Source organism: Hippichthys cyanospilos, chromosome 3 (genome assembly GCF_059441005.1).
Source record: "Hippichthys cyanospilos isolate Australia breed blue-spotted pipefish chromosome 3, RoL_Hcya_1.0, whole genome shotgun sequence".
Classification (NCBI taxonomy): domain Eukaryota; kingdom Metazoa; phylum Chordata; class Actinopteri; order Syngnathiformes; family Syngnathidae; genus Hippichthys; species Hippichthys cyanospilos.
In genome coordinates this window covers 13,854,210-13,877,411 of record NC_142371.1, presented here as the reverse complement: position 1 = coordinate 13,877,411, position 23,202 = coordinate 13,854,210, and the positions used below count along the sequence as shown (strand labels likewise).

The window sequence follows — 23,202 nt, the reverse complement described above, 5'->3', positions numbered from 1 at the left end:
ATTGAAACCAAGAGCCTTTTGGCTATATACAGTACACCAGGGGTCTGCAACCCATGGCCCCAGAGCTGCATGTGCTACTTTCATCCTTCTGCTGGGACTTGTGCGGGCTTTGGAAAATAATGAGTACTTCATCTAAATGTAAATTACAGTGGTTTGTTGGGTCTTCTGAAGTTAATTGTAAATATTAAGATTACAGTGCTTTTGTAACATTACTATGAACAATTTTTAGATGTTGGGACATCCGGCAACATTGTGACAAGACTGGTGACCATATCTGCCTCACAGAGCAGCTGTTGTGGGTGAGCGTCCAGCTCCAGCCTTTCTTGGTGGAGTTTGCATTTTCTCCCCATGCCCTATGGGTTTTCTTTAGATACTGGTTTAAAATTAAATCACTTTAAAACATCACTAAATCAGTATTTAATAAAACAGAAAACAATACGCTTCCCATCGGCTTCCATACTTGGTCAGAGGCGCACTGTGCAATGAAGTCACCATACAGGCCTTTCTGGAAGGTCAAGCCTGTGCGAAAAAAAAAAAATGAAGGAAACCCAAACAACACCCTTGAAAGCAGTCTTGTCATGTTTTGCAAACGTGAATGACGCATGAAAGCCACATAGCCGTGAATGTAAATGAAACGTTTCACTTCGCTGCTAACAAATAGAGCTTGACAGTCATGGTTCTGCTGATTGTGTAACAATTAAAAGTGGCTTTTCCTTTCAGGTTCACATCACATTGAAGCCGTGATAAATGTATGCTGCCTTCCTACTATATAGATTCTAATTAGGAAGGCGGCTGTCACCATGACTATCCCTGCGCTCTCTCACGCGTGCACATGTGAATAAAAATAGCTAACCAGAAATAAATATTTATACAGAGCATAAAGCAAATGATCCGTAATTAACACAACAAAAATCTTCAGCATGTCCACAAAATAAAACCAAACAAAAAATACAAAACAATGTAGGTGGACTCCAAATTAATTCACATGCACGTTACTCACATACATGTAAATGAATTAAAATAATGTCTATACTCTACTAAATAAGGTTACAATTGTGACTCATAAGGCTCAGAGATGAACAAACTCACACACGTTTCATGTTTTGCCCATACAATTTAGCTGGTCACTTGAAAAAGTTTATTTTTGCATCGTTTGTCATAGATGTACAGAGAAATGTTATTTTTCGTTTGGGCAACAGTTTTTCACATTTTTGGTGCTGTCATGAAATGACAATGTATCTTGTTGTACCTTTTTCTTTTTGTTTCATCTCATTTTATACTACAAAGTTATTCAATTTAAATCTAGCTTCAAAGAGTAACAGAGGACGGCTGGAATAGGATCCAGTATGCTCGCACTGGTGATGATGAGTGGCAGAAAATAAACGGCTGAGAATGAATAAGTGAATAAAAATGGATGTATAGATGGATGGACATTAAATGTCAGTATTTGTCAAGTTTGAAAACAATCATTGAAACATTAAACTTAAACAGTTTTTTTTTTCTTTCTTAACACGTGTGTGGTGTTTTGGTATTTTGTCCGATCCTGTTCAATATTAGATGTTCTCTGCTTTAACGAAGTTCCAGACAGATCTGTAAAAAGGGAGTTGATCACACAACGACTTAGTTTTCTTTTTTTCTGAATGATTAAACGCAACAAAGTTAAAGGATTTAATCACAAACTAATCGATCATTAAATTCATTGACAGCTATTTCAATCATTAAGAAACCATTTAGGGTAAATTGTTTAATATATAATTTTTCAGATCCTCTATTTTAAAGGGCCTACATGATGGTATTTTTCCACTTTCCACAGTTAAAGAACTATATGCATATAATTTACATTTGGCACTTAGGTGATATATGGTCTTATTATGTATGAGTTTTATTGTATTGATATTTCCACCAAGGAAGTAAAGCGTCTTTTTTACAGTGGTTGCACCTCTTACCGTATGGCTGCCATGACGTCGTTCAATGCCGGCCAGCCACAAAACATTCATTCATCTATCATCTTGACCACTCATTTTCACGAGGCCCATGGGTGATGGAGACTATTCCAACAGAGTGAATAACTGGGCTAAAATCTGTCCTTTTACTGACATTAGAATTCAAAACATCATCAATACACTACTCTCACTAACTCCCATTCCTCCTTTCAAATCAGTCCCAATGGGAACCCAGAAATCATGGTTCCACATGTACCTTGGTTTTGGGTTCATGGTTTAGTACACGTTTGGTATAACAGGAAAAAAAAAATCTATGAAAAGTTCAATAAGTAGAATTCTTGATTTCTTTTATTTATTTTTTTTTTAGCAGATATTAGTGTCATTCCTTATAGACAGCAGCAGCAAGCAACAAATTTAATTTACATGTGAATGCAATGTAGCCATAATATGCGTTGGAGACATGCAGATTGTGATTAATGAACGCTCACCCCCCCCTCCAAAATTATATACCGGTAACTCAAAATGTTGGAAAAACTTGTGGTTTCACTAAGTGAGATGCTCATGATGAAGATTGCACACTTAATGTTTTTTTTGTTTTTTTTTTAGGAATGACAAAGGATGGAAAAGACTTTTTCAAAACGATAGTTCCTATAAAACAATTACAGAAAATGTTTCGTTTAATGAGAAACTTAAGAGTGAATTAGCTTGGTTCCTGCCATTTTTTAGTTGACTTGCTTAGTAACTAAGTCTCAGCAACTATTATGGCAAGTGGGACATCTTGGACATCTTGTGGTGAACTTCATTGCTTTGAAAATTGGCACTTATATTATAGGTCTGTATGTGAAATTGAAATTGACATAATTCTACCTCAATGAAAATTCAGAAATGATTGAAGGTGATTTTTGTGGCAGTTTCAACGAACTCTGGGAGACCTGAGAACAACAAATAATAACAATAATAATAATAAATAAAAAAAAAGAAAACCCATTCATCTTTTTTTTTAACTGCTTGTCCTCACAAGGGTTGTGGGCTTGCTGGTGTCTGTCTTTGGGCAGTAGGCAGTCTAAACCCTGAACTAGTTGCCATCCAAGGGCACACAGTGACAAACGACATTTCACACAAACACACTTAAGGGCAATTTGGAGTGTCCAATATACCGCCCATGCATGGCTTTGGTAATGTGAGAGGAAACTGGAGAAATGTGGGAGGAAACTGGAAAAAACCTACATGCGCACGTTAAACCCAGGACCTCCATATAAGGCGAGTGTGCTAACCAGCCTGCTTCTGTGAAGTCCTATTATAGAAAACTGTTTTTAAAATTAATTTCAATCAATTTTAAAGATAAATACTATACAACCAACACCTCATGCAGGGAATAAAAACCGGATGGGCCACAGAATAGAACCAGGATCCCTGTATAATTGATTTCCAATAAAACGCATTATATATATATTTTTAAATTAAACAAGTATTCTGTATTTTTGTCAGCGATACATCAGCAGCATTGCCCCCCCCCCAAAAAAAAAACAAACAAAAAAACAAAACAAAAAAAAACCCCAATCAGTCAGACTCCACTTGATTCATTTTGGAAAACAAGGTACATAAGGGATTCCCAACTCAATGTATTGTGGATGTAAGCAATAATTTGGGGCGCAGCAGGAAATAATAAAATACCAATAATAAAGGTTTGCCTAATTTGTCCAAAATTGTTATTCAATTAACTCTGAATACATGTTCGTGTATCTGTTTAAGCCAGTGCTATGATTCTCAATTTGATTCAAGGATGTCCGAGTAAACGACACAGTTGTGCCATCTAGTGGTGTAATTCAGAAAAACAGTGCGATTAGTTATAGGGCGAACTAATAAACACCAATTAAAAGATGATTCTGACCTCACAATACCTGCAAATGGTTACAAACCCAGATTTTTGGAATCAAATCGAACTGCAGGACTATTAATAATCTGGAAATGGCAAAAAAAAAAAAAAACAACGCACTGTAAAAATCTTGAACTTTCAGTTTCACAAAAGAAAACAGTGGCAATTGTTTACCCTTTAAGTAAGAGTTATATGTAAATATATTGCATTACTGTAGCATGGAATTGTCTAGGAGTGGGGAGATAGTTTGGCTTGATTCAGTATGCAGAAGCGCATGCACACAAGATGTGACCTCAATGTTGGTTGTGGGCCTTGTTGAAGGATAAAGAAAAAACTGATTTATTGTGGGATTAAATATGAGCCAGTTTTTCAGCAGATAGTCAGACAATTGTGAGAATTAGCCAAATCTGATGTACAATATTGTACTGTATGCGCATTGGTCATAATGAGCTTCTAATCAATTGAAATACAAAAACGGATTTTTTTTTTTTTTTTTTACACCATCAAAAATGAATTATTGTCACAATACAACCGTAAATGAGTACGGTTCATTACAAAAATTTTTTTAGTAAAGCTTCATATTTCATTTCAGGAGCAATACTTTCAAGTATACTAGCGTACCATACTTTAAAATGTGCCAACAAGTCTGGTCTGTCAGTATGCAGACAAAAAAAGAAGACCAAAACAAAATTCATCATATCCATGTAATGATTCAAAGTTGTTGACAACAAAAACAGAAATAATAAAATAATTATTTAAATAGCTGTAGTAATTTAAACAGGTGCCAGGTCCAATCATCACGCAAATTCTGAACTTTATTATTGTGATAAACTGTCTCCTTTGAAAGGTAGTGCACTGATTTACAGTAAGCACTATTGTTTTGCTAAGTATTCCCCAACAATCTGTTTGGACGTTCAATAAATGCATTGTGATCAAGCTTTTTATCTTGAAGCCCAAAAAATTAATGCCTGTCATATGAAATGTGCCGTGCAGACAAAATTGACATTGACCTTGAGGCTTTGCAATGACATAATTTTAACACCAGTCTTGATGAAGTGGTTTTACGATTGTTTAGCCATTTGAGTAATCTGTGAGTGCACCGTTTTCCATACTTAACACTCATTAAGTTTCTTTTTTTTCTTTTTTTTTATTTCAACAAGAACAGCCAGGTATGGCTAGATTAACGGATGTGTGAAAGGATAACAAACAAAAATCATTCCACAAGGGCCTGGTTCTGTCATTGGTTTACAGTGATAAGGGAAAAGATGCCAGTTTGTGAGTACCTTAACAATATGGATGTCAGTCCCCTCAGGAGAAAGATTACAATCCAAAGAGTCTGGGATGATGCAGGCTCCTCTTGAAATCTCACAGGAGCTGTAACAACAGCATTTACAGAACGTTTTATGCAGTTGTTGGATATCTCAAATTTAAAAGAGGGCTATTCAATTCTGGCTAAGGCTGAGTACCTGAGTTGAGAAACTGTCTCAGCATTATCATCCATGTCCCTCACTGGTTTGACCTTTGATGGATGATCTACTGGGGGAAAGAGTACATGAATAGCTGTTTTGCAAAAAGATTTCAAATTAATACATAGAAATCTTGTCATGTCATAGAATCTCTGATGATTTTTACTAATCATGTTTAGGCTTTGCTTAAAAACAAGATAAAATTCACATTTGAAAATTGGGAAAGTTTTTGGTTTTGTTTTTTTTTTTTGGGGGGGGGGGCATAGGTTCAAAGCACTTTAGAAATGAGCTCCTTACAAAAACACAATTATATCAGAAGTTTCACTAGTCAAGACGCATTTTAATAAATGCAAAACCGACTTTAAATATTATTTTTGTAAGTTTCATTGACACTGGGTAAAAAATAGTGCCGTTCTACATTACTAAAAACGACACACTTGATAAGCCAAAAGTCCCAAAAACAATAAAATTGTCAATATATTTCTGATAGTTTTATTCAAAAGCTGATCAGTACTATCTTTGTGAAGACAGAATTTTAAAGACCTTATGTGAGATATTGCCAACCATATTTTGATTAATATTAACAACTACAACAATTTTACACATGCTTTTGTTAGTTTTTAGTTTTATATTTTAACAGAACACACCCAGGTTCTTATTTAGACCCATAGAATCACACTTAGTAACAAAAACGTGAAATAAGTAATATCATGTAATTTACAAGATGTAAAATGATTATATTGAGTGAGTAGTGAAAATATATGAACAGAAGCATGTAAGTGGAACAGTTTTGTCTGTGCGAAGTGAATGCATTCCATGACAATATCAACGAATTGTTTTTGTTAGGAGTGCTTCACAAGGAAACTTGTGGGAGTTTTTGTGGCATAATGTTTGTTATATATTTATGTAGCGGAATATATTAAAAAAAAAAAAAAAAGAAAAAAAAGAAAACTGTATTGACCAGAGTTAGGAACATGATCAGTGTTGGACTCCCACGTTTCGGCGAGCGCTTCAGCACTTTTGGCAAGTGCGTTTTGGATGGGAAGCTTCGGAAAAAGCCACAGACAGAGAACGACAGTTTCCATTGGCCCAGATTGACACTCGTAAATCCGCTTCAGCCAGTGCTTTGTCCAAGTATTGCTTTTTCTCGAGGCTGCGCGTCACAAAGCACATACTGGAAACACGGAAGGGCTTGCTGAATGCGGGCACTGGTCAACAACAGGCTGAGGTAAAAACAGTTTTACCCAGCTCTGGTCTTGACTGTGTTTTCATGTTGTTCTAAGTTGCCACTTGAACCGCCAACTATACCGCCACTATAACATCTCCACTTTGCTGGAGACTAGCTTAGTGCTCGCAGAATAAATGGATCAAGTAGTTCATCACATTGTGCGTAATTTACAGCATCTAATTAACACTAGAATAACAACCGCAGCCTTTATAGTTTATCATTGTAATCTCAATGGATCTTGTCTCCACTCCATGTCCTAACATTCAGGCACACCATTTTTGGTTTCCTGAACATATGTCTTGTACACACACAGTCCAACATTCAATATAGCAGGGAGTGTCCAAACTGCACGTTTCAGCGACCCGCAGCATGTATTAAAAATGATAAGGCTATTGAAAAAAAAGAAAAGGGAGGGTATAAAGAAAAGATAGGTACCAACACTAGTAATTACTTGGTTTATAACCTGTAAAGCAGGGGTGTCCAAATCCAGTCCTCAAGGGCCCAAGGTTGCATGTTTTTGATATTTGCATCCTTCCATGACACCTGATTCAAATGATCAGGATCGTTACCTGGCTTCTGCTGGGCTTGTAGATAAGTTGATCATTTGTATCAGGTGTGTTGGAGGACAAAAAAACCTATGAACATGCGGAGTAGTGCCCTCGAGGACCAAGTTTGGACATCGCTGTTGAAAAAAGTACGAAACGATTACCATTTATATTCAACACACTGTGGTGAGTAAAAGTAATTTGGTTTTAGAAGCAAAAAATATTTTCTTTGTCAGGCTCCATTTTATGTAACTGATTTCAAATTGGTCAGCTGACTGCAATTTGTTTTGGCATTGGGTTGCTGTTCAGTGCAGGGGTGGATCAAGGTCTAGTGCAGGGCTGTCAAAACTCGGTTTTCGAGGGACGCTATCCTGAACGTTTTCGATTATTTCCATCCTCCAAGACACCTGATTTAAATAATCAGGATTGTTATCAGGCTTCTTCTGCGCTTGTTGATGAGCTGGTCATTTGAATCAGGTGTGTTGGAGGACAAAAACTTCATAAACATGCAGGGTACTGGCTCTCAAGGACTGAGTTTGTACAGCCCTGTCAAGTGGGATGCAAGGCCATAGGTTTCCCAAAAAAGCCGAAATTATTTGCCTCATCACATTTAACATAATTCTGGTCTGTAGCAGTTTATCAAATTAAATTGAAAAAATTCAAACAATACTTAATTGCACCCTTAGCCAATTATAAAGTGTTTAATAAATTAGTCATGGAATGTTAAAGTGTCCTGTGTATCCGTCCATTTTTCTGTATGCAGAAAAAGCTTGGATACTCCTGCATTATGCCAAGAACCTCCTCGTCCTCCAACTCAAAAACCAGGATCCACTCAGATACGGTTGAAATATCACTTTCTGAGTCCATTTCTGACTGGATTTGCAGACCTTTTGTTTAGCACTGCCATCGCTTTCCTGTAATTGATGTCACATTTCCAAGTTTGTCGCCCACCAGGCTCTCACTTCAGGAAACATTATTTTTTTGTCAAATACATAAAATAGAAGTTATTTTTTCATGCTTTCATTTTTTTCATTATGTTTAATTATTTTACTTGTGACATTTGGCAGTTCCTGAAATCCCCTCACATAAGCACTATTTTGCATCAATCTGATTTGATTATACAGAAGAACCTAATGACTTGTGGCTGATGAGTATGAAAACAAAGTATATTACAGCCAATTCACCAGAATTACTCCAGTCTTATGTAATTTAATACACACTGACATACACACACACACACACACACACACACACACACACACACGCACACACACGCACACCTACGTGCGCACACAGAGACTCACATATTCACAATGACATACATGTATTACCTTGTGTGAATGACTCCTCGGGTAGCTGTATTTGATCCATTTGTTGAGCCACAGTCTTATCTGCCTTTTCATGCCCCTCACCTTGTTTGGGCTTTAACAATAATTTGGCTGATCTCTGACCTTTCCTTACAGTTCCATTGGCAGTGTGTATCTCTGTCATGCTTCCTGGTCTGCTTGTTGTTGTGTTTATTGTCCGTGGTGAGGTGGCCTTCTCCAAAAACCAGGTGGCTGAACTACTTGCCATTTTATTGAGAGGACATTTTTCTGTCTGTCCCTCTAATGAAAAGGGGTCAGGGATCCTTTTGTGTCTGTGGAGTTTACAAAAAATAAAATTAAAAAAATGAAACAAAGTCCTTAAAGGGACTATGTGTAGGATTTAGACAGTTTTTCATTAAAAAGGAATAAATTACATGATTCTAAATTTTAGAGTTAATAATTAAAAATTTGGGACCTCCAGAGGCTGCCATGTCTGTTATAGCTATGGACAATGCTAAATGAGGCACCTCCTGCTGTTCATAATGAAAAACCGTCTAAATCTTACACATTGTCCCTTTAAGCAATGGAAGCATGTCCACTGAACACTTTTCATATACTGTAAATATAATTGTAATTGTGTGTGCACATGCATCTTAATTAATAAGTACATTATAAATAATTGAAAAGTAAACACGTTCAGAAATAATCTCAAATTACACACCCCCACACAACTGAAACGTTGTTTCGGTCATTTTTTCTCCCTAGAAAATCCTCTTCCTTCTCCTTCTCCTGCTCCTCCTCATCATCATCGTCAGCGTCAACATCGACCTCTACATCCTCTAACTCATCTTTTTTAATTTGACCGAGTGTCCAGAAATGGTGACCTCGTAACTCTGGCCACTTAATCCTGAAAAACAAACCATATGTCAATATGTGTTTTCAAATTTAATAAGGTCAGTAGGTTAGGCTTCCATCATGTGTGTGTGTGTGTGTGTGTGTGTGTGTGTGTGTGCATGCGTGTGTGTATTTGCCCGTCTGTTGTGTTTACGTGCGTGTGTGTGTGTGTGTGTGTGTGTGTGTGTGTGTGCGTGCGTGTGTGTGTGCGTGAGTGTGTGCATGTGTGTGTGGTCTCACCTCACGTCAGGATTTCTGGTGAGTAAAGCTTTAAGGAGATTTTGGAAAACTTGACTGGGAGGACTGGTTTGAGTCACTGTAAATGCCATTCATTGTAAATATAGTCATATAGCCATTAAAAAATATTGAGTCAACATCTCAAATTTCTAAGGAATAGTCAATGTACTGAATACAGTACCAGTCTGCATCAAAGATGAAGCTTCTTGATGTATGATCATTCCAGTGAGTTCATTGTGGCTAGCAGATAAAAATGGTGGTTTACCTACAACAACAAAATGTGTGAATTTTTAAAAATATTTTTTTAGCTATTGCAGGGATTAGGTATATACAGGTTATATAAACAAATGATATTTGACATAGGTGGGTACCATACCAGTGTACATGTAGTAGAGAATACAGCCAAGGGCCCAGAGATCTGAGATAAAAGTCACTTTGTATCCCTGTAGAACCTCTGGAGCCATGTAACTTGGTGAGCCTGGAAATACATATACAGTACTGTAGTCCCTTTAATTGATTTTATGCATCAAACAGCAGTGCAGAATATCAGATGTGCCTCAGAATAACATAGTAAGTCAAGGAATAATACAACTCTGACCTTGAAACTGTTTTTTTATATCCTTATACTTAAAGGATTTCTCTCCATCTTCACATGAAGAACACAATGATAGAAAATCTGCATGAGTTTCTCTCTCAGTCTTGGAGTGACAGAAGTTACTAAACTTTAAAGTGCCACTACTATCTAGCAGGATCTATCAAAGAAAATATGACAATCAGAAATAATCATAATAATCATGATATATATGCATTAAGCAGTCAATAAATTGTGGTGGTGACATGTACAAACCCTCGTTGGTGACCAGTCAGAAAAAATGATTCCTAACTTGTGTATGTGTTCTAGTCCTTTGACCAAGTCCCACCCAAACTTCCTAACAACCTCTTCAGGCAGACATCCATCCCGAATAATCACAGACTCCAGGGAACCACCTCCACAACAAAAAGAGAAGCAGTTAAAGACGCAGCTGGGAAAAGGCAGAAGAAGCAACAGAAGAGACACACACAAAAAAAGTTTGTGGATAATTAAATAGCTACTGACCTGTGCAAAGCTCTACCACTACCCACAAGTGCTTTTCTGTCTCATACCATTCATAGAAGCGCACAATGTTTGGATGATCAAGATCTTGACTCAGACAGACCTATAAGAGAAACAAGACAGTATCATTCTTACTTTGGTGATGGGAGCAAATGTCTCACTACTCACTCATTTGCCAAAGTTTATAGTTGCTCCATTCTAAGCTATACTTTTATATAGGTCATTCCAGAATTGGAGAACATTTTACATCTCACCCATCAAAATTTTAATTATTAACATACAAAATACTAAAACACAGTTTTTTGACTAAACTTAAATCTTAACAAAAAAAAAAATAAGAGAAACTAAGAGAAAATAGTTTTTAAATCACATAGTCTCTAACCCCTAAAACGACATGTTTCTCAACAGTTCACATAGAATTTGTTTTGGGGGAGAGGGTATTTGTTTCATCGCTGTCTCTTGCAAATGTGGTTTTAATAAACATAACATTTCAATAACAATTCTCATTCATGCATCCACGCACAACATGCCTGCAACCCTGTTACTATAAACATGTTAGCATGGTGAATCACATGATACACTGAAGTTGACATCAAACAACTTTCCAAAAGAATGGGTAAAGCAAAGGTATGATAGTTAGCCTTACTTGAACGTCTCCCTCTTTTCCATGCCACTATGCTATGCATATAATCAGAATAAGACCATGTAACTTTGCCCTCTTGGTCAGGAAAAACAGCTGAACAGATCAGTTCTACTCCTGAGGAAAAGCTAACATTACACAGATTTTCAAGCTTGATACCTGCACTCGTTACTGTGGAATAGAGCAAATTTATTAAATAATGTAATAAAAATTGTACCATTGGTCTGTAAAATGAAATAATCAATCCCATGATAGTTGATTACCCATTACTATTGATGAATATGTAGCAGAAGTGAATGTTTACTTTTTAACAATTTTAAATGTCCTCCATTTCTGGAACGTCCCCTATTTTTACACTGCAATAAAAAGCGAGTAATACCCTACATGGTTGGTGATCTTAAGTCTCTTGACTTTGTCACAGCATTTGAGGGCTACATAGTTTAGATTTCCCTTCAGTCTTCCTTTATAAACAGTAGACGTTGAGCCTCTTCCCAGCTCATTATAAAGGATGAAGTTCTCCATCTGATATGAGAAAATAGATTTTACGTTATACAATTGAAAATGAAAATAAAAGTGGCATTTATTGTCTTGACTGTACGTTGATAAATGGAAGGTGAAATGTTGGTGAAAAATACAACAAACTCATCTAGATCTGCCGATTGTTATAGTTATAGACAGTATATAGACAGTTGTATACAGGTAATCAAAATTTTCATCAAAATGCATATTTTGCTGACCTACCTGATAACTTAGTGGCGCTTCAAACAGCTTTCTCCAAACCGGAAGTCAAATGATACCGGGTAACGCCAACCAACCGAGGGGTACAATTGAAATATTTAGTTGCAACAAATCACACCAGTCGAATTAAATGCATATTTACCTATATATAGACGCGTTTTTTAAGCACAAATGTTCTTTGAGGCATTGCTTTAGGGGTTCAATATTTTAATTTGTATGACAGCAATACGACATGGTCTATTCCGGCGTTGCTATGATACAAACTAAACAAAACCTGTCGAGGTTGGAGCGTTTCGCAACCAAATCCCCTTATTTTCTATTGTTGATCTTCCTCATTAGGATTGCTGGCGTGCTGGTTTATTCGGGAAGTAGGCAGGAGACACCCTGAACTGGTTGCCAGCCTATCGCTGGAGACACACAAACAAACATCCTGACCTTTAATTGCATTCAATACACCTACCAGGCAAAAGCCTGGGAAAAAAGAAAAGAAAAGAAAAGAAAAAGCCTATCCTTAATTCAGCTAGAAATATTCTTGACCAACTGAACCGTTTGATGCTGAAAAAAACATTAATGAATGTAAATTGATTGAGAACATTAATACATGAGCACCAATAGTTATCTACAACATTTTAACCTGAAAAAAAATGTGTACGAAATCACAGTAAATCAGTAATTATTCGTGATTTAGAAAAGAAAATGGTGTTGCCATAAATTAAAAATGTTGATAATTCGCACAGGGTGGCATAGTGGAAAAGTGGTAAGCACGTTCGCCTCACAGTTCTGACTCCCGAGTTTAATTCCATCTCGCTCCGGCCTTCCTGTGTGGAGTTTACATGTTCTCTCTGTGCCCGCATGAGTTCTCTCCCTGCCTATTTATGGCTTGGATAGGCACCAGCAAGCCAGCATACCTCGTGAGGATATAGAAGATGGATGGATGGATGACTCATTTGATAGCATTCACTCAATTTTTTTTTTCAGTAAATCACTCACTCAAAACACCGCACTAATATACAGTTTGTCTGTATTCAGAGCGCTGTCATGGACATAAGTGTCCAGTGTATTTTGATGCTCGGATTAAGTAAAGGCCTCTGGAATGGCATGTATAAGATGACATCTGATTCATGAGACAGGCCATGAGACTTTCTTTGTCTTTGGCATTGAGGGCAAAGCCACACACAACACATTAGTAGGAAGTTTGGTTTCACCTGGTGATCAGACATAGCAACGATTGCTCTGCTTTGTGGGGATGATTTGAAAATTGAAACAATACTCCAATTTCTCATCCTTTTAATATAGACAAGGGGTGGGCAACTCCAGCCCTTGAGGGCCGGTGTCCTGCATGTTTTCCAGTTTTCTCTCCCTAACACACCTGATTTAAACCATTAGCTCATCAACAAGCTCTGCTGGAGCTTGAGAATAATCCTAATCATTTGAATCAGGTGTGTTTGATAGAGAAAACAGGAAAACATGCAGGACACCGGCCCCCGAGGCCTGGAATTGCCCACCCCTGATATAGACTGTGTACCAAAAGTAAAATTGGGGTAATTTGAAAAAAAGAATATCACATATAAGAGATATGGGTCCTCTTATTCATCTTTAATCATTGTCTTGCAGTGTCCAGAAGCAGTGCTTCAGTAACTCTGTCATATTCATTCTTAAGAAAACAGAAAACAATAAAGAATCAATGTTGGAATAAAGTCGTCATAACAGGATTGATTGCATTGGATCAAACTTGTATTTTAACCTCTTATCGGGATTTTTGTTGAGTAAACGTTTCAGAAGATTTTGGAAATCCTGACTTGGAGGACTCAATGGGGTCACTGTATCAAAGAGGGTCAGCGTCAGTAATATAATAACCAAAAACACAGATGGCTAAATCATTTAAATTAGAAAAATTACACCAGCATTAACATGTAAAGCAATATACTGTATCTTTTGTTGGTGTACAAACCTTTCTGTGTAGGAAACGATGGCTCCTGACACAAAATGATTTCCTTTAGTTCACTGTAACATTTAGAGTAGAATGGTGGTTTGCCTAGAAAACCAGATGTACTTCATTGAAAAAAACATTTTCATGACAACAATGTACTGTGAAAAGGTAACTAACTACATATTAGCAATACGTAGACACTTAAAAGTAACCACACCAGTGTACATGTAGTAGAGAACGCATCCAAGAGCCCAGAGATCAGAGATTGCCGTAGTTTCTGAACCCTGGAGGATCTCTGGAGCCATGTAAGTTGGAGAGCCTGGTAAAAGATAGTTGTAATCATGGCCTGAGAATGAGCCGACCTAAATACCACAAATGGTACTCATTTTCATGTGAAGACAACATTTACGCAAATCGAATGGAGTAATATCAGAATTATTTATGAGAATCAGGGCATCAAATGGCATGGTATATTTGTTGGTCATCGCGCCACAAACTCTACTCATCCAATTTTAGGGTCCAGTGACGCCATGGTCTATTTCTGCTGACCTCGGGTAATAGGCAGACCACCACAGGCCTGGACAGGACACCATTTAATAACAAAAAAACGTAGAGACAGATAGTGGGAACTTAACACACACTGCCTGAATAGAAATCAGACGTGAACCATGTCACTAACAGCAGCACTTTTTCAATGGACAAGCTTCCATTAATAGGGAATCAACTGCTAATTAACTACTAACCTTGAAACCTTTTCTTGACATTAATGTCGTGATGTCCTGTGTCATATTTTCGTTTCCCTGTTTCTTCACATGTAGAACACAATGAAAAGAAATCTTCAAGAGTGTCTGTCTTTGTCTTAGAACAACAGAAATTACCCAATTTTAACATTCCACTACTATCCACCAGGATCTATGGGAGGAGAGAGAATTATGATACCGTAATCATATATTATACAATAAATGGAAAAATACAAATATTGAATAAATATTGAATATATTGAATATCATGAATATTGTATAGTTTGGTGCCTTGTGACATGCCCAAACCTTAGCAGGTGTCAAATCAGAGAAAATGATTCCAAACTTGTGGATATGATCCAGTCCTCTGACCAAGTCCCATCCAAACTTCCTCACAACGTCCTCTGGCAGCCATTCATCCCGAATAATCATAGACTCCAAGGTACCACCTATCACATTTAAGACAGTCACAATCAAAAATCTAAGAATTACCACTAATAGTTAAAAAGAAGACATTTGCAGTTGAAATGTACAACACTGATGACCCACAGATAAAAAAAAATCCAAACAAAGTTGTGCATAAATTCAAATTATGAAGATTCATTCAAAATGAGAAAAAAACAGTGATTGAGAACTACTTAGTGTGAGAACTGTAACTGACCTGTGCAGAGCTCTACCACAAGCCACAAGTGTTTTCTGGTCTCATACCACTCATAAAAGTGTACAATGTTTGGGTGATCCAGATCTTGGCAAACACGCACCTACAGGCAAAAAAAAAAAAAAAGTAAAACGTTCAAGATGCTTACAGACCATACATTTTATGTTACTTCTCTCACAACACGTAAAATGTCAAGGAACAAGACAGCTGTTGAAAATGTACAGTAGATGTAAATAGTACATTTACTGCTGTTCTAATGCCAAGTGGTTTTCATGTTTATAAAATAGCACATGGTGGCAGATTAAATCAATAATTTAACTTTGCATATTGCTAACATATATCAAAGGGAAATATCTGGCACAAACAAAAATGCTAACAAGCTAAACTTGTAATAAGGCAAAACTATACCCATGCTGAAGATAAGATCTAACATTAGCTAGCATGTCTTCCACAGTCACAAGTTGTTGGATCAACAAATACATGACAACGTTCTCACAAAGAACAACTTACAAACACTTGTGGGCCAGATTTCACAGAGAAACAAAAACTGAAACAACATGTGTGTGTCACTGCTCTCGACTCACGCCGCACCATCCTTCCTCACTACAAAATGTAATATCAACACCGGCCAGAGGCGGCGCAAAAAACAAAGATCAAGCCAACTAAAGCACAAATGAACAAACTGTTCAAGGATAAACTAAATAAGTTCCGAAACATTATTATTTCAGGTGCGGCAGCCCATGCGAACCCGTACCAGTTGATCTGGACCGGTACTAAGCGGTTGGGGACCTCTGATGTAGTGTATGCGTGTATATAATTATTTAAATGCTACATAAAATGAAAGCATCATACATGGTTTGTGATTTCGGGCCTTTTGGCTTTGTCACAGCATTTGAGGGCTACGTAGTTCAGAGTGCCCATCCTCCTTCCTTTATAGACAACACACATTGAATCTCTTCCCAGCTCTTCATATAGGTTAATGTTCTCCATCTGCTATGAAAAAAGAAATGAGGGAAAAAGAGTTGAAGTTTTAATGCAAAACCTTTGTTCAAAATACATCAAGATCAAATACATCAGTTGTATCTTTTAGACAAGCACAGACCTGACCAACCCAGGAAATTTATAATTATTTGTAAAATAGACCATTTCAAAATTATGAGATTACAAATATTTAATTCGGCATTATCTTTGGATCAGATGAAAATAGTAAAATTACCGTCTCAAATGTCCCAAAGGGGAAAAAACGGGCCTCAAACTCAAATGTCATCCAAATCAAGGGAGTTTATCAGAAAATCTTTTGCGTTTCAATTGTCTCTATGTATTTTTGTGTGTGTGTGTGTGTGTGTGTGGGGGGGGGGGGGGGTGCATCATAACATAACATAACATAACATCATAGGTAGTCCTTGCAACTTACTTTGATATACTTGTAGGGTCTGGCTGCTCATTATGACAAACAATAAACTCATTCAATTTTCAAACACAATTTAGGTTTTCCATATAACAGGCACTAATCCAGCCGGCTTGAAGCTGAACTTGTACTGTATTGGCTAATTACTAAAATAAGTAAAGAACCTTTTTTTGTTTCTATTTTTCTCAGTTGCCTTCAAATTTTGCGTCGTTAGCAATTCGTAATCTTTTAACTTCATATTTCTTTAATGTCCTAAATAAAATTCAAGCTCTGTATGTAGCGTAAGCAAGTATATACTTTTAAAAGGAGTAGTGTTGCAAACCCACAGTAACATGAAAATTAACCATTTTTGCTAACCTATTTTGGTAGTGCTCTGTAGTTTACCACCAACCTTCACTAATTAGTCATATTTTTGTATGAAAGCACTTCTAAGCCATTGATCTAAAATAATACCAAAGAAAACCAGGACAGTAAAGTATAGAATACATGTTTTTTTCTCCATAATCCGATCAATACAGAGAAAGAATGTGTTCTACCTTTAAAGCACTGATAGGTCTTTCACATTTCTGAGTAGTAAGTGGATAGATGTCAATGAAGACACTTATGACTTTGAAATGACATCATAATCAGTGTAGCTACAATCAAAGTTATGCTTTTTTTGCAACTTATTCCAGAAAAACTATTTCTGTTTTGTCCCTTGAAATAAGCGTGGTTTGACACAGGTACCAGGGTTATTTGCCATCACAAGTATTTACTTTTCTGATGATTTTTTAAATGTACTCTGCATTATAACGAAGTAATTTTCTTTGTTTTTCCACATAAGTTCAGCCTTGATCAAATGACATGTAGGGATTTGTATACTATTGCTATTTGTGAAAGCTCTGTGTTTTGCCACTAGGATTTACATTATGTGTGACAATAAGCTAAATGGTCCTATTCAGGGCAATCAATACAGTTAAGACATTTATAATTAGTAATAATAATGATAATAATGGCTTTTATTTATAAAGCATTTTACATTCAGCTGAATCTCAGATCGTGCTGAATATAAAAACATAAGTGCTAGTAAAACCGTGAACTTATGGAAAAGTCTTGCAGAAAAGACGTGTTTTTAGACATCTCTAAAGAGTCCACTGACTGTGGTGCTCCTTGGTGTGCAGGAAGAGGTCAAGTTGACAAGTTGGGGCATATACAACATATGTTAAAGATTCAGAGTGTAGAGTGAGACTGTAGAATGAGATACAGATGAGAAACAATACCACTTTACTTCAGTGCTGAAAGAAGGCTGCCAAAATCATCAGTAGTAATAATCGTTCCTTTTAGCCTCAGAGTGAGGCATCGGGCAGAGATACTTGCTGTTGCTTTTATCTCTCTGTTTCCGTTACTGTTTAGGGTTTAAGGCGAATGGGTGGTTGCCCCAATGCACCCGAGGCCTGGTCCCCACGGACCGAAGTCCTAAGAGGCCTAAGGTGGGCTCCACTTAAACGCTTGCAACACCTGTTGTTCCAGGTGAACCCTGGTCTCCCAGCCAACTATTAACCAGACTCAACTCTGCTTAGCTTCCAAGATTGGAACATTCTCAGTGTAAAATCCAACCAAAATCATCAGCACCACCCAAAATAATGATCACCTCTGCAGTCAAAATGGGTATGTTGGAAATGTTGAAAACAAATTGTTCTAATTTTTGCACATCAGATTTTCCAAAATAGGTCACAATCGGCTGCTCGCAATGAGATACAGGTGAAAGACTCAGCGCCATTTTACTTTGGTGCTGATGGGAGGCAGCCAAAGTCACCAGCATGACCCAAAAAAATGATTGCTTCTGGAGTCAAAATGGCTATGCCGGGCATTTCAAAACAAATGTATTCCAATTTTTGCCAATTGGATTTTCCAAAATGGGTCTCTGCGCAACCTGAAATGTGAAGAGTGTATGCTAAACAGTCATAAAACAGTCATTGTGTGATTTCAAAGGGAAATTATACCAAAATAATAAATAAATACTGTAAATAAATAAACACTAGGAGGGTAAAATATTGATATGATTGTCAAAACATGTCGACTTTCAATATGCCGTCCTGCCGTCTCTTCCAAATTGTGAATGGGAGGTGGAGAGGTACACCCTGCGGATGTCAAATATAGCACGTCGAGCTCATTTGCTGCCATTAAAAAATTGGATATATTGTCAATTTGGACATATTAATAAAAACCTGATGTTTTATCATACATTTGCCTTGATCTTTTGCATTAATCCTTTTAACGGCAACTCGCAAACGGAGTGCAACAGAAATTTTTGTCATTTTCAAGGATTTCAATTACTTCATTGATTGGCTTAGCCTGACTAACACATTGAAATGTTCTATGCTATGCATTGTGGGACAAAAGGCTTTGATCCAATAACTAAATATTGTAAGAAAGTTTTTATTTTACAGGGAAGCGTTTTATTTCATGCAAGGCATAACATTATATTCCGTCCCATATTCCCATCTGTGAAATCTGCAGCATTGAATACCTGTTAATATTTGTCTTTTTTTTTTAAATCTTTGGAACATATATATATATATATATATATATATATATATATATATATATATATATATATATATATATATATATATATATATATATATATATACAGTGGACCCCTGATTTACGAACTCCCTTATGTATTTTTCATCTTGCGAACGTGGACCGCGGCGTTTTTTGTCCCCCTCTTACGCACAAATCTTTCGTCTTACAAACAATTCAACATGCCTGTCAGTGTGTCCGCACTATTTTTTTCGCTTTGCTGCATCAACAAATATAACTATTCTCGCATGTCATGGAAACGCCAATATGCTATTGGTCTTATAAGGTCTCAGTCACGGAGATGCAGATATGCTATTGGCCGGCTGGTCGGGATGGAAGGAAGGAGAGAAAATGAGTGAAAAACTGAAGGAAGGAATGTTGCGAAGACTTTGCAAACTTTATCTGTTAGACATGGCTTCTAAAATTGCAAGTGGCGGTAAAGGAAGAAGTAAGAGGACAATGACAATAGAAACGAAGCAGGAGATAATAAAAAAATACGAAGGAGGCGCACGCCTAGTTAACCTTGCTAGTGAGTATGGCCGTAACCTCTCGGCAATCTTCTAAGGGCAAGACTTTCCTTGCCAGGGGACGGACCTCGGTCAATCATCTAACAATCAAATTTTATTTATATAGCCCTAAATCACCGAAGTCTCAAAGGGCTTCACAGATGAAAAGAGGTCATGTGGAGACCTCTTTCGAGAAAAGAAGTTGTACAAAGACATCTTTTCAGTATGAGGTATACAACAGCATCCCCTGTCAAAGCTCCCAGAAGGGGAAGGAAAAACTCAAAAACCCCAATTTGGGGAAAATCAGAAACCTCCAGAAGGGACCACAGGTGAGAGGAGCCCCCTTCCAGGTCCACAGGTTGAAGTGGATGTTGCATGTACCAAACACAGAAACAATATAAATTACGGTCAGCAACAAAATGGAGAGGCTTCTCCTATTATGGATTAAAGAGAAGGAAATCGCCGGTGATTATGTTCTTGTTTAAGAAAAGTTCTTGTTTAAGAAAAAATAAATAAATTCTGCGGGCTCGTCTCTGCTCCCCTCCGCCTCCACCCACCACCAGCTCAAGTCACGTCGGCCCAAAGGTAAATGTCATTTTTCCTTTTTATATTTATGTTATTTAATTTAACTGTACAGTAGATTATGTTACTAATTTTTAACGTGTATAAAGTCATGATGTTTTTACCTAAGGGTTTTGCACGCGTTGCACGCATTCACTGATTAACATAGGTTTGGATTGCCCGTCATTACGAGCGTAGCCGCTGAACGGATTAAGTTTGTAACACAGGGGCCCACTGTGTGTGTGTGTGTGTATATATATATATATATATATATATATATATATATATATATATATATATATATATATATATATATATATATATATATATATATATATATATATATATATATATATATATATTCACACATCTAAAGGCGAGAAAGCACACTTGGGGTCTTTTAAGGTGGAATGGGAAGCTGAAAACTGAGTTCACTGGAGCGCTCCGTGAAGCCTACTTTAGCGTCACGGCCTGACCGCAGTCAAGTAGTGATGGGAATTCTTGTTCTTTTTAGAGAGCCGGTTCTTTTGGCTCGGCTCACTAAAAAGAGCTGGCTCTTTTGGCTCTCAAATGACTCCTCAGTTTTTTGTTTTCTCGTTTTGCTTAAATTAACTACCAAAAATAACGTAAAATTATGTGTAAAACGAATTACTAATGTAAAAAATATACAGTACATCAAATATGTATTATTTGTATGGCTTCATTTATATTCTTCTGAACATACTCAACATGGAGTACAACATGGCGTGCTACAAAAAATAAATTATGTAGTACAAAAACAAAGACCCATCTCAAAACAAGGTCAACAAAAAGTTCCCATTTCTGATTGTGTATATTTATAAGCTTTTAACTATTTTCAGTAAAACAGTAAGCTTTGATTACCACACAACAAATTTCAACTTAAAATCTGCAAAACAAAAATTAAAAAAGCAGCATCCAGGTAAACATTTTAGCTAGTCTTTAACGAAGATTGGCATTAAGAAAAACCAAGTGCCTCTGCTTTGAGGGGTTCAACCTGTCTCTCCTCTCTGTTAATATTTGCCCTGTTTTAACCTTGCACAGTTTACACTTTATCTTTGAACTATCAATTAAGTTGAAATGAATCCAAATTTCACTGCGTTTCTTTTCCATGTTCCACTCTCCACCGTGTTGTTTTTTTCTCTGTAGCGCTATCGAGCTCGCTCTCGTCCCCCTGTCTCTCCTGTTCGTGTGCTGCTGTGTGTCTCTAACCCCTCCCCCTCCTCCTCACTGTGTGTGTATGTGTGTGTGTGTCTGTGTGTGTGTGTGTGTGTGTCTGTGTGTGTGTGTGTGTCCCTCTTCTGGGGAAAAACAAGAGAAAAAAAAGTCGGCTCCTTCTAGGGAGCCGGCTCCCGCCGTTCACTTCAAAGAACCGACTCTAAGAGCCGGTTCGTTCGCGAACAACACAACACGACAGTCAAGTAACTGATTACCAAAACGGGAAACGTGGATTATACACTGTTTTGTACCACACTGTCTTCCCAAAACGGTAAATCTCCGCCGGTCTGTCAATGTTTGTCCAATGAAGTTTGTTTTTATTGAAAGTTAGAACAGGTGTAAAACGTTTCATTTGGTCTCTTTCAGTTTAAAGTGCGATTATTGCGTTTCACAAACTATGCGGTAGATGCGTAGTGTGAGTGCACAATGCTTTTTAACAAAAAAGAACTGCCCAATTGTGGCAGCTGTTCTGAAAAGGAACTCTGCATTCTTAACTGCCCCTAGTCAAACATTCTAAAAGTGTACAGCTTTTGATTGCCGAGAAGTTTAATGAGAGTTCGTATTGTTTGCTGTCATTATCACATGATCCATGAAACATCTGCTCACTGTCATCTTTGAGTAGCAATAATTACTGACTGCATGTGACCACTGATAAGAAGCTCATGGATTTGTAGATAATTCTGTTAGAAAAATATTATAACTGACCAACCACATGAGAAAGGGAGAGGCTGAACACGTAACAGTTTGGGCTAAGAAGACTACTGGTAAATGAAGTGGACTACGACTGGGTTGACCATGTGAAAATTGTGGACTTGGCCTGTTTTACACAGCAAACTGGACCTACATTATTCAAGTTTAGATATTATGTACAAGGAAAAATACGGTCATTTGTATCATAACATATTTTTCTGCTTGCTCGAATTTTATGCATTTTCTTGCAATATGGCACCAAGACTCCATCTGCAATTTCAGCTATATATTGGAAGCTTACTCAAACTGATTATCTGACTTTCCAGTCATTTACATATAGTACAAGTGCATTTGCTCTGTGTCATCATTGCATCAACTTCCTGTGAAGACATTTAAGCAAGCTCATGTGTAAACTGCTGTTTTGTTGTTATTTTGTTTTGTTTTTGTTTACAACAGGCTCATTACTTAGAGCAAAATTGAATGGTTATGGTTTTATGGGTCCCACTTATCCATATTTTGACAAAGATCACATATGTCATGTGGTCTTTTCTAAGTATACGAATATGTGTGACATTTTTCCTTTTGCAAATTTGTTATAGAAGAGTTAGGGGCTAAATAACAAATGTAGACAGTTTGCACAAGAGTCTTTTATCAGATACATTAGGTGAAGTCATTCTAGGATATAGGCTTAGACAATGAGCATTTCACGAGTAAAAATCTGATAAAAAAAAAAAAAAAAAAACGTACTCGGTTAAACTTACTCGGTTTAGCTCATCTTAAACCAATCATTCATGACATGCTAAATACACTGAGTCCAAGATTTTTTTTTTTTTTGCAGATCTCTAGTTCTGTAGTATTTCCTTTCAGGTTTGATTTAGCAGTTTTTGAAAACTTGAATGAAAATAGGTATTTAGAATTCCCTCTAATATTGTCTGTAAATG

General features: G+C 37.0%; 2 protein-coding genes across 9 annotated transcripts in view; both read right to left on the bottom strand.

Annotated features, from left to right (window-relative positions):
- LOC148425822 (inactive serine/threonine-protein kinase ULK4-like) overlaps nt 1-11,993 on the bottom strand; it is a 29,796-nt gene extending 17,803 nt beyond the window's left edge. Inside the window, exons 1-11 of the mRNA XM_088411237.1 lie at nt 11,971-11,993; nt 10,593-10,692; nt 10,344-10,483; nt 10,095-10,248; nt 9,873-9,974; nt 9,678-9,761; nt 9,500-9,575; nt 9,087-9,272; nt 8,390-8,697; nt 5,286-5,355; nt 5,103-5,193 (exon numbers count right to left, since the gene is read on the bottom strand). Coding sequence (XP_088267363.1) covers nt 5,103-5,193; nt 5,286-5,355; nt 8,390-8,697; nt 9,087-9,272; nt 9,500-9,575; nt 9,678-9,761; nt 9,873-9,960 — 903 coding nt within the window. The 5' untranslated portion in view covers nt 9,961-9,974; nt 10,095-10,248; nt 10,344-10,483; nt 10,593-10,692; nt 11,971-11,993. The remainder of the gene's footprint in view (nt 1-5,102; nt 5,194-5,285; nt 5,356-8,389; nt 8,698-9,086; nt 9,273-9,499; nt 9,576-9,677; nt 9,762-9,872; nt 9,975-10,094; nt 10,249-10,343; nt 10,484-10,592; nt 10,693-11,970) is intronic.
- A 1,549-nt stretch (nt 11,994-13,542) lies between these two features.
- LOC148425821 (inactive serine/threonine-protein kinase ULK4-like) lies at nt 13,543-18,065 on the bottom strand. Of its 8 annotated transcripts, XM_088410233.1 has the most exons (10): nt 16,512-16,609; nt 16,148-16,288; nt 15,299-15,398; nt 14,947-15,086; nt 14,776-14,809; nt 14,641-14,703; nt 14,115-14,216; nt 13,919-14,002; nt 13,712-13,787; nt 13,543-13,621 (listed from the first exon to the last, which is right to left on the bottom strand). In XM_088410233.1, the coding sequence occupies exons 1-10, from the start codon at nt 16,560-16,562 to the stop codon at nt 13,564-13,566; spliced, it is 849 nt and encodes a 282-aa protein (XP_088266359.1). In that variant the 5' UTR covers nt 16,563-16,609; the 3' UTR covers nt 13,543-13,563. The 8 variants fall into 8 exon arrangements, with proteins under 8 accessions (XP_088266359.1, XP_088266356.1, XP_088266357.1 ...); XM_088410230.1 differs by lacking the exon at nt 16,512-16,609 and adding an exon at nt 17,963-18,065 and having other exon boundaries at nt 14,641-14,809; XM_088410231.1 differs by lacking the exon at nt 16,512-16,609 and adding an exon at nt 17,971-18,059 and having other exon boundaries at nt 14,641-14,809; nt 16,148-16,285.
- Nucleotides 18,066-23,202: the final 5,137 nt, after the last annotated feature.